Consider the following 12,003-nt stretch of genomic DNA (forward strand, 5'->3'; position numbering starts at 1 on the left):
TTAATAATGAACAACACCGACGGAACGCCGCTGTTAAACACTGTTAAACAGTGTGAAAAGAGGGATTGTAGAAATATACAAAAAATATATAGAGGCATTGAACTTATAAGAATTATGTATGTGCTCAATTGTAATAGTGTTGCGTGGTCATTGAGTTTCAAGCGCTCCGGGAGAGGCACTTTTGCGCTCCCCGTACAAAGAAGAAGCTCTGACCCACAGGTGGTTTAGCTTAAAACTTATAACTAGTTGTGTTGTGAAACGGGTAAGTCCGTTGGATATTGTGTAGCGACAAATAGACGCAGGACCGACACCTTGAGAATTCCCTCAGCAGGCAGAACTCCCACAGCAGGAAGACACACACACACACACACACACACAGTGGCTCCGACCCTGGCGCGTGTGTGTGCGAAGATGATGCATCCCTGTGCAGGACAAGGTCAAAGGCTCATTGGAGAGTATAAGGAAAGAGGGAAATGTTAGAACAGGGCTCACAACCACTGAGAGGAGAGATACATATACCAAGCCCTGACTTTGTGTCTGTTGTTAGGGATACTTAATCAATTCTGGTGTTCTGTGAAACCATAGATCTATGCATTATATGTTCTGATGCTTGACTTAATAAATTGTTAATACTTTTAGACCGTCTGTCATCTGTTGTTCATCAAAGTAATTCCAATTCAAACGATCTGCGCGGGGTCCATCTGGAGGTGTAGTCTTTTGGAGTCAGATTATACAGTGGGCTTTTAGCCCGAGGTGAAATCCCCAACATTACCTACACCTCCCAGTGTATTTAAACCCTGTGTTCCCCTGTTTCTGTGCCAGTTTGTCAAAGTCCTCTGTGTCAAGCATTCCAGAGATTTTCCTTATGTTATGTTTCTGGTTTCTCTGATCTCTGCCTGTTTTACAACAAGCACTTTTTTGTCTGATCCCTGCTTGATTTGTTTGCCTGTTCTGACTGCCTACCCATGCACCGAACCTCGTCTGATAAGTAATGTCTGTTTTACTTGCACCTTATCCTGTTGTCTGGGTCGTGCGTTTGAGTCCTGTTCCTCTTGAGATTCCACGTGTTATAACAATACGAACAAGCCACAGATGGACTCAGCCAACCCCAGTTCGGTGCGCGCTGATGAGCAACTTACCTCTGTTTACCTGGGGGTAAGGGAGCTATCGGACAGGCAGGAAGCCTTCTAAACAGCCATCGGCATCCAGGTCAGCATCCTAGCTGGTCAACTAAAACAGCTGCTGACTCGCCTGGATCGTTGCTCCACCGCATCTGCTTCTGCTACCGGTTCTACTGCTGAGACAAGTCACAAGCTCCCATCGGCTCCTGTCTCGGTGCCTGCTACATCTCCGGCTGCTACTGGGTTCTCCCCAGGGTCCCGCTCTTCATCTATCTCGACCGGAGCGATTTTCCGGGGCCTCAGGAAACTGCAAGTCCTTCCTGGTGCAATGTGGTCTCCACTTCAAGATGCAAGTGGCTACCTTCCCCAACAATCATGCCAGAGTCACCTACATCATCGCCCACAAAAATAAGATTAGGCTCACCGGAGAAGACACCCCAGGATGACCACTGACCTGAGAGCTCCATCAGCGTCTGAGACAACTTCAGTATACAAGACACCCTTTACTGATGGAGCACATGATCTGGACAGTTTACATACAAGGGTTATTGTCCTAAAAGAACGGTGGAATGAAATGGAATGAATTGCTTGTGACCTTACTATAAAAAGGAAAAAGAGAGGACTTAATGTGGGGGGGGTTTTTCTTTCTTTTTTTTTACCTTAGTGTATGAATGTATCTCATGGAATGGGTGAATGGGATATCTTATACGCCGTTTTGATTAAAAAGGCTCTAAACATATGCTGTGGCAAACCAGGGGGAAAAGCTGAGCAGACACAGCCCAGGAGTAGGATCCCCAACCTCAGGTTGGGGGAGGTGATAGAGGGAGTATACTACCCAGTGCAGGTGCTGCAGCCACTAGGCACGTGGCACCTGCAGCCCATGAGCTAATTAGAATGAACATATGTTCACAGGGCTGTGAAGCAGCAGCGGCAGACAGACTGGGCAGAAGAATACGAGGATCTCCTGACCCTCTGGAGAGGAGCTGCAGCAGACAGGAGGTAATTCAGCGGACTCACCTCACCTCTCTCTTCTGCTCTGCCCAAACAGGACGGAGGAATCGTCTCACACTGGGTGTAGACCGAAGGCCAAAGACCCCAACCGGGAGGAATCTTGTGTTGAGTTTGACTAGGGCTGCAACAACGAATCGATAAAATCGATAAAAGTTGATTATTAAAAGAGTTGGCAACGAATTTCATTATCAATTCGTTGTGTCGCGCGATTATTATGCAACTCAATAAGTCGCGGAGATGTTTGCCTCTCGGCGCCCCCTCGATGCTCTAAGTCAGTGGTCCCCAAACTAAGGCCCGCCTCCACATTTGGCCCGGCCCCCTGAACAATACCAGAGACGCATTATGATTTTTTTTCAGTCTGGCCACGCAAATCCTAGACTAGCCCCTGTCAAATAGAACAGAATAATGGCGAAAAGGTTAGGTCAGAGAAAAATCGATTCAGAATGCAGGGTATTTAACCTGCAGTGGTCAAACGATTATTTCTTTGTTCAATGCAAAGAAAAGGCTGTTTGTCTCATCTGTCAAGAGGCGGTGGCAGTATTCAAAGAATACAATCTGCGCCGACACTATGAATCCCGTCACAAAGACAAGTATGATAACTTGCAAGGCCAAATGCGAGCAGACAAACTCTCAAAGCTAAAAAGTGGATTGTTAGCTCAGCAGAATACATCGGAATACTGGAAAACAATAAATGTTTACATTTAGGCACCCCTGCGATCGTCACACTTTTTCTGTTACAAACTGACCCCGGCCCCCATCAGAGAAGGGAAAAGTTATGTGGCCCTCACAGGAAAGAGTTTGGGGACCCCTGCTCCAAGTGGTCCGAAGCGTTTATTTTGAAAAAATTAGAATGTTCAAAGCAGGCCCGGTCGCCTGAATACCGCAGCTAGGAATAATGGAATAGGACTCCGGTTCTATTTTGTGGGTTTTTCTCTGAACTGGGGCCATGATTAAGAGGGACGGCCGGGGGAAACCTCACCCGGACACGGAGAGGATTGACAGATTGATGCTCTTTCTGGATTCTGTGGGTGGTGGTGCATGACCGTTCTTAGTTGGTGGAGCGATTTGTCTGGTTAATTCCAATAACGAACGAGACTCCAGCATGCTAACTAGTTACGCGGCCCCGTGCGGTCGGCGTCCAGCTTCTTAGAGGGACAAGTGGCGTTCAGCCGCACGAGATTGAGCAACAACAGGTCTGTGATGCCCATAGCTGTCCGGGGCTGCACGCGCGCCACACTGAGTGGATCAGCGTGTGTCTACCCTTCGCCGAGAGGCGTGGGTAACCTGCTGAACCCCACTCCTGATATCAGTCCTTTTTTAAAAAAATGATTACTTTAACAGCTCAGGGATGTTCAAGGAGCAACCTGTTTGTGCACTTTCTGAAGATTGTTTGCACTGTGAATTTGCACTGTCAGTTCTGTTTTTGAATAAAGGGTTGGAAATTAATGCTTTTTCGTTTTTTTTTATCTAATTCATCGATTAATCGAAAAAATAATCTACAGATTAATCGATTGTTAAAATAATCGTTAGTTGCAGTCCTAAGTTTGACGCTATGCCCCTTTACCCTACCCTGTTTTTTACCCTGGACACTTTTTGTTTCATGGTTACTGTCTCTGAGTCACCTGTTTTATCTCTGAATCTTGCCTCTACGCCTTCAGGGCGCGAACAATCAGTGTGTATGGAATACACCTGAGCCACTGATCTGAGCACCCCCGTTAGTCTACACAGCGAGATACACAAATCAAGTATTTTCCACCTCAATTCTTAGTTTTCAATCAGCAGTATTTGGTCATGTGACAACAGGTTCTGCTTACCTTTCAGTTGTAGATTGTGCACCAGATGTTACGAACGAAGCCGCAGGTCCCGGAGCTGTGGGTCGAAAAGGTCGTCGCCTCAAAAACAAACACTATTAACACTATTACAATTGAGCACATACATAATTCTTATAAGTTCAATGCCTCTATATATTTTTAGCATATTTCTACAGTAATTAGACTCAGGGGGATGCAATCAGGGGCGGGGGAGACAATCGCAGTGTACGTCCCAAGTCTCTTAATTGCATCCCCTTTTCCCTCACTTGCGTCCTTTGCTTGCATCTTAGTCCCTCCCTCCAAGGATGCATGGAGAAACCCTGCGAGGAGAGAAGAAATTAGGAAATATTTTTTTTGAGATTTCCTTTCCTCTGAAGCGTCACGTGAAGCGACGTGTTTCTGATGACGGCGGCTGCTGATCACCGCTGGATCAGCTGTCAGTCGGCTTTAACAGCTCGAGAGACTTTTGAGAAGTTTGTGTCTGTACACATGATCACTGTACTTAATAATAGTAACTAATAACTAATTAAAGCTGCAAGCAGCATTGATTGGGCCCTCGCATATTCACGTACTTCGAGGATACTGGCAGGACCCTGGAGGATGCGGCAATGCATTTCTGTGACCATCAAACACTGCGTGCACGAGTTAAACGGTATTTCCTGTGTCGACTAATGGTGTAGCCAGGTCATTTTTCCAGGTCATAAGCCTTGAATGTTTTGAGTGTACCTCCGAAAACAATCATAACTGTAAGCTTGTAAAAATCGACAAAAAACTGTGTGAATGCGCTTCAGTGTTAGTAACATAACAGACTGTCAAAGTAAATGCAGGTCGTTTGTTTGTGCAGGTAGCTCTGACAAGCACTGCTGAGTGACTCAAAGCTGGTAAGGTTGAGGACAAATAGGAGAATGTTTGGTTCCATGTGGAAAAAAAACATATTTTTGTAAAGAAATAAGTTTAAGCCAAAAGGTGAGCCAATGTAGAATAATCTATCATATAAATTAGGCTGGGTGCAGTTTGATTTTATTAAACAAACTTCACATTGCATGAAATTACTTTACATTACGGCCTGGCTCCAAAACAAACTGTTTCCAATTTCTGCTTTCCAAACATCTTAGTTTGCACATATTTAGGTCAGAGAAGTCTTCTTCTCATGGTGTGCCCACGAACCCTCTTAACAAGTTCAGTGTTCAGGCTGCTGTAATTATAGAATCCTGCTTACGGCCATGGTTATCAGTAGGTGGCGCTATGACTTTGAGTTAATATTGGCATGCAGAAGTCCTAAAGCCATGACAGTCATTTACATTACATTACAGTCATTTAGCAGATGCCAAAGCGACTTAGAATTCAGATTCTATCACATTTCTACACCGTTGCACAGCTACGGGAGCATTTTTGGGGTTAAGTGTCTTAACCTTGTTTATGTTTTGAGCATTTTTAGTCCCTCAAAAACCCCTTCGGCAACGGCCTTTCACGAATCAACAAGCTTTGAGTTTTTTCCAGTCTCTATGGGATTCATGTTCCTAGAGAGTTTCATACATGTCTCTCAAACTTTGTTCCTCTGAAACGGATGCACGGTTTTTGATTTGCATATAGTTTTTTCTAACTTTTGTAAGGCTTTTATCCTTCAAAAGCTTCACCTCCGGATCGGCCCAATATTGTAGTCCAATTACAAAAGCCGGGTTTCAACCAGTAGAGGGCAGTCGCTATGCATATTTATAACACGATATGTAGCATTAAAATACTTTGCTCTAAAATATTTTCTCTTTCCAGTATGATTTATATTTTGATGAGATAGCAACTAACTCTTTATTATTATTACACAGAGAGAGACAGAGAGACAGAGAGAGAGAGAGAGACAGAGAGAGAGAGCAGAGAGAGAGCAGTGAGAGAGAGAGAGCAGTGAGAGAGAGAGAGCAGTGAGAGAGAGAGAGCAGTGAGAGAGAGAGAGAGAGAGAAAGCAGTGAGAGAGACACAGAGAGAGAGAGAGAGAGAGACAGAGAGCGAGAGAGAGAGCAGTGAGAGAGAGAGAGAGAGAAAGCAGTGAGAGAGACACAGAGAGAGAGAGAGAGAGAGAGCAGAGAGCGAGAGAGAGCAGAGAGAGAGAGAGAGCAGTGAGAGAGAGAGAGAGAGAGAAAGCAGTGAGAGAGACACAGAGAGAGAGAGAGAGAGAGACAGAGAGCGAGAGAGAGAGCAGTGAGAGAGAGAGAGCAGTGAGAGAGAGAGAGAGAGAGAAAGCAGTGAGAGAGACACAGAGAGAGAGAGAGAGAGCAGTGAGTGAGAGAGAGCAGAGAGAAAGCAGTGAGAGAGAGAGAGAGAGAGAGAGAGAGAGAGAGAGAGAGAGAGCAGTGAGCGAGAGAGAGAGAGAGAGAGAGAGAGAGAAAGAGAGAGAGAGCGCGCCAGTGAGTGTCTGTTCTCGGATCGTTCAGCAGCTCTCTGCTTCTTTCTGTGAGTATAACGTTTGATTGACTCGCAGTCAGTTCAGTTATATTTAATATGTATCTGTTTCAGATGGAGCAATTTGCTGTTCTGGTTCGTTGGATGATTGTGTTAATCCATCAGATGCAGCAGCGCTGTCTCGCGCTGTTTTCTGCCGGTCTGAAGTTAACGGCTCTACCGGGAACATGAACGTGTTTAAAGAGAGTCCTGACAGAGAAGAGGAGTAGAGCGATCACTGTAACAGCTTCATTACTGAGTGTCATCACAGTGAATGTTTCCACTGTGTGTTTCTTAATCTACAGGGAAGCTATCACTGTCACTGTTATTAGATCAACCTGTAAACTGGCAGAGGCAGGGCTGATTTCAGCTATTTAAGACATTTGTGTTCAATTCATAACATTTCATCATATTTTATTAGCTGATAATGTATTTTGTATGTCAATTCTTTATTTGCAAAGTAACTCAGACTTTCAAATAAATATAGTAAAATAGTCCAAATCCCTTTAAAGTGTAGTGAATTACAAGAATAAAGCAGTGGAAAATAGAAATACTCAATCCACTTGGATTTACACCGATGTATATGGCCGAACCATATATTGGCTCATATTAGATTGTTGCATTATTGTACTGTGTAAGAAGTGTGTGTTGGCTGATGAGTAGAAGAAACGTTGGAGGTAATTTAGAAACAGCGTTGCCATTACCTAGTTTGCCCACCAGAGAGCACTGACGGTGGTGGATATTATGGACTAAAAATAAAAAAGATATGTTTACAATAAGAATATTTATGGCATTATGAAAACACCTTTAAAAGTTTGTTTTTTAACTGGTGTGTTCAGATGTCTAAAGCCACGTTGTGTCTGGTAGAATCCCAGAGTGTTCCCGGGGGAGCAGGTAGTGCCACTGATCATTGATAGAAACAGACCAGCTGAACGTTAGGATGTTAGTTCGTTAGTTGATCACCTTAATTATCAGACTAACTTCAACCTGGTTTTTGACTGCTTGCACAGTAAAATATCCATCATTCTCTCCTAAATATGAGTGATAAGCCATTTTTGTGAATGTGCAAGGTGACTCAGGTTCTTATGTATCTCATGGTCACTTTTGTTCCTTGATGCCTTTGTTGTGATGTAATGTAGTCTCTGCTCTTTTAACTCTCAGGTTAAAGGTTAGGTTCATACTTTTTTTTCAAATCTGTCTCAAAACAATACTGACACACCCATATGTACATTTAGTCTTTGGTCACTGTAAATGTTTATCCTGTTCGTACTGACCACAGAGAGATTCCTTCTTATTGCAATGTCAATGAAAGTGATGGAGGACAAAATCCACAGTCCTGATTTTGTGTAAAATTCCACGAGTTAGAGAAATCAATTGGATATCTTCCAATGTCTTTTTAATACAAAACTCCCTTTTTATGATACTATCATGGGGAATTGTTTGCTCATGTTGCCAGACCACTGTCAATCAAATGTAATCAAACCACAGCAAACAGCTGGTAAACATGGATGTAAATACTGCACATTTTAAAATATGTTTTTAAATGTTTGGATACACATATTGTGGTTCAGTGAGAATTGCAGCATGTAAACATAACAATTATTTGTTTACAAGAAAACCCAACCTGTTACTTTATAATATATTTCATATTGAATATTTTCAAGCCTTTAATTAAGTAAATGTATTAAGTACTTTCCATCACTGAATTCCATATTGATTATATATAATATACGATGAACTGGATACTTGATGATAATATTATATATATATATATAGTACTACTTATACAATAATAATGATGATAAATGTATTGTGTATCAGTCCGGTAGTACAGAGGTCACCAACCTTTTTTGCGCCACGGACCGGCTTCATGTTAGACAATATTTTCACGGACCGGCCTTCAAGGTGTGGCGGATAAACACAACGAAATAAAATGATACGATCGGCATGAAAACAAATATAAAATGCATACACAATACAACTCACAATAATGCTGAATCAGTGGCCTGAGCTTGTTTCTCTGCAACAAGACGGTCCCATCTGGGGGTGATGGGAGCCAATGACACCCGAAGTGTGTTCCTCATGTCCAGACTACTTTGTTTTGTTTTCATTGCTGCACTGCAGAACATCCCGCTTCACAAAGAGGATGTGTGAAATGGAAGCAGGGTTTTCAGTGTTTAGTGGCGATCTCAGGATATTCAGCCTTGATTTTAATCCAAAACACCAGCAGAGTTGTTGTCTCAAACATACTTTAAGGCCACCGTCATTTACAATCTCCAGCAGCTGATCTTCCTCTGTCTCCACATATTCTGCAGAGCGGGCTTGGCACGTGAGAATTACTCCTGATATTTAATTAGACTCCTGATATTGTCTGTTAAATGAAGCTTTCTTGTTCTTGGAAGTTGTCGGCTCTTCTTCTGTCTCCTTAGAGGCCTTTCCTCTTTGCAAAGAAGCTCTCCAAAAGTTTTTTACAAATGTTCGCTAGTTTACGGCCTTAATTTTTGAGGTAACATATCACGTGACCGCGTCTTGACATGTCACGAGCCACAGGCAGATGAAATTGGGAGAGAATCCGGTAATTTTTCAAAATAAAACTTCTTTCAGACTCTGATAATCAATAAAACGGAAATAATAAAACATTTATTCTTTCTGTGCGGCCCGGTACCAAATGACCCACGGCCCGGTGGTCCGGTGGTTGGGGATCGCTGCTGTAGTAGATATAGTCACATCATTAAAAAAAATCATATTTATCATGTGGCAACAATGGACACGGTTTATGAAACGATTTCTAAACGTTGCTGCTGTAGCTCAGGTGGTTGAATAGGTCCTCCTCCTGTCCACATGTCAAGGTGCCCTTGAGCAAACCACTGAACCTCAAATTGCCCAAGAGGTGTACACTTGAACAAACATTTTTTTTTTTTTAAAATAGCCCTCAGTGAACCCTGACACTGATTATTGTATGGAACCATGACGGAAGCTCATTCGAACATTTTATTGGAAATATGTACTGTTTAACTCAAACGATAAATAGGTGGTGTAGTCGCTAGTACTGTTACCTCACTGCAAAAGGCGCTGGGGTTTGTTTTCCTGGGCTGTTTCTGTCTGGAGTTTACATGTTCTCCCCGTGCCAGCGTAAGTTCTCTCCGTGTTCTCCGGTTTCCTCCCACAGTCCAAAGACATGCCGCTTAGGTAACATTGCCCGTGAATGTGAGCGGTTGTCTGTCTTTATGTGTCAGCCCTGTGATAGTCTGGCGACCTGTCCAGGGTGTACCCTCTCTTCGCCCAATGTCAGCTGGGATCGTCTCCAGCCCCCCTGAACAGGATAAGCGGTTAAGATAATGGCTGTATGGAAAATGATGAATAAAAGAGGAAAGTTTATGAAAAATAAAAAATGTGCTAATTATGTAATATTAGAAGAAACTGAAATAGAAATATAGATAAAAGAAAAATGAATAAAAATGTAATTGGAGCGGTGTTAAGATATAAATGCAAAAAGATCATTGAGCATGACAGTTTATCCCTGACTATATGGATAGTAGTACTCAAGGTCCACTGCTCTGGAAAAAACTTTTTGCCAAAGCTTTCAAACATCTCACAGCCTTCATCCCCTTCAGATAACTATTATACAGGAGGGCTTTATTGTCCAATCAGAGCTGGATATTTGACTTCAATCTCATCTCTGTAAATAACACAAAACATGAACAGAAACACACACACACACACAGTGACATTCATCAGTAGCATTAAACATGTCACCACCACCTCCCAGTTTACACCTCAGTAATCTTTCCGTCCTCTTTGTCATCCTCTCCCTCTGACAGACATGTTTGTTTTTCCTGCAGGCACTGGCCTTCTCTTCTTCTATTCGTCTTGCCTACATCCTCCAGCCGCCGACGTCAGTGGAACGTTTCAATCCCCTCTGATATTTAGGTTAATCTGATTATGAAAATTTTCTTTGAGACTCTTCTTCATCAATGACGGCCAAGATGGAGACTCCTTTCTACCACGATGACTCCCCCACCATCCCTGGCTTCAGCCAGACCACAGAATATGACCGTTATCCCGGAAACAAGATACTGATGAGTAAGAAGGCCATGTCAATGGTGGGCAGTCATCCCTTCCCCAGTGGTGGAGCAGCAGGAGGGAGAGTCGGGAACCACCACAATGTGGGGCTCACTGGCAATATCTCTTTAATGACATCAGTGGTGCCCTCAGCGGACATGAACTTGCTAAAGCTGGCGTCCCCCGACCTGGAGCACCTAATCATCCAGTCCAACCAGGGATTGGTCACCACCAGCCCTGTGTCGAACTGTAGCAATCCCTTCCTCTACCGCAACCAGGCCACCAACGAGCAAGAAGGATTTGCTGATGGCTTTGTCAAAGCACTTGCCGACCTTCACAAGCAGAACCAGCTTGTGGGAGGCGGCCACATGTCACCATCCTCGCCCTCCACCGTGTCCCTGCAGGCATCCTACCAGAGGAACCTGATGTCCGGAGGAGACATACCCATCTACACCAATCTTAGCAGCTACAACCCGGGCCATATGCCGTACCCTGGAGGGCAGATGGCATACGGTAGTGGCTCAGGCCAAGGCGGCGGTGGAGTCCCTCAATCCCACACCCGAGGCCTAGACGCCCCTCAGACCGTCCCTGAGGCGCCTCACCTGCCGGTCGACCCCATGTCCCCACCCTCCCTCTCCCCGATTGACCTGGAGACACAGGAGCGAATCAAAGCAGAACGCAAGAAGCTCCGCAACCGTATCGCTGCGTCCAAGTGCCGTAAACGAAAGCTGGAGCGTATCTCGCGGCTGGAGGAGAAGGTGAAGGTTCTGAAGAACCAGAACTTGGACTTGTCCTCTACCGCCATCATGCTACGGGAGCAGGTCACGCAGCTCAAACAGAAGGTCATGAGTCACGTCACCAATGGCTGCCAGATAGCTGTTGCCTCAGCCACCGCCAAGTCCGGAGAACGAGGCACCGGCAGTGATGACTCAGGCTGCTGAGAAGGCGGGACACCAGTAGAACATGTAAAAAATACGTGGAGAGGCTGAGGGTTTACTTGGACCATTTTGCCATATTGCTCGCAGTCGGAGTGAGCAGAGAGCAGGTCAGGACAGATGGATATTTAACAGGATTTATGTTGCCCCGTAAACCACAGTCAATCATCCAGCTGAAGGGGGTGGAGCTTAGAATAGAGAGAGGAGAATGAAGGAGGGACAAATCCCTAAGATGGGCAATGTTAAAATGTTGACAATTAGAATTTTGACGTTGAATTTTAACAGATTTCACAGTTTCCAGTACATGTCATGACAATATTCACAAATTGTTTTTGATGTTATTACATTACAGTAAAAAAAAAACTATACTGGAAACAGTGGAAATTATTTTTTATATTAAAAAAATGTTGTGAGTATATTACCAGTTAAAATGTTTTTATTTATTTGAAACAAAGATTGCTCATAAAAGGTTATCAAAATGCTTAAATCAAAATAAGTAATAACTTTCAATAAACAGAGTGAGAAGAGTGTCAAAGACACAATTTCACCCAAAATGTTCCAAATCCAGTGAATGCTTGCTAAAAATTGCTGATGCTGAAGTTTGTTTTGTAATTGATTACTGTAATCTTG

At 43.7% G+C, this 12,003-nt stretch overlaps 1 protein-coding gene across 1 annotated transcript; it reads left to right on the top strand.

Moving 5' to 3' along the window:
- Positions 1-10,350: 10,350 nt before the first annotated feature.
- Positions 10,351-11,379, top strand: june (JunE proto-oncogene, AP-1 transcription factor subunit; the record flags this gene model as incomplete). Its single annotated transcript, XM_079179412.1, has 1 exon — positions 10,351-11,379. One exon carries the CDS (start codon positions 10,351-10,353, stop codon positions 11,377-11,379), a length of 1,029 nt encoding a protein of 342 aa, XP_079035538.1.
- Between the last annotated feature and the right edge of the window lie 624 nt (positions 11,380-12,003).

This window comes from Pholis gunnellus, assembly GCF_910591455.1.
Source record: "Pholis gunnellus genome assembly, chromosome: 18".
NCBI lineage: Eukaryota > Metazoa > Chordata > Actinopteri > Perciformes > Pholidae > Pholis > Pholis gunnellus.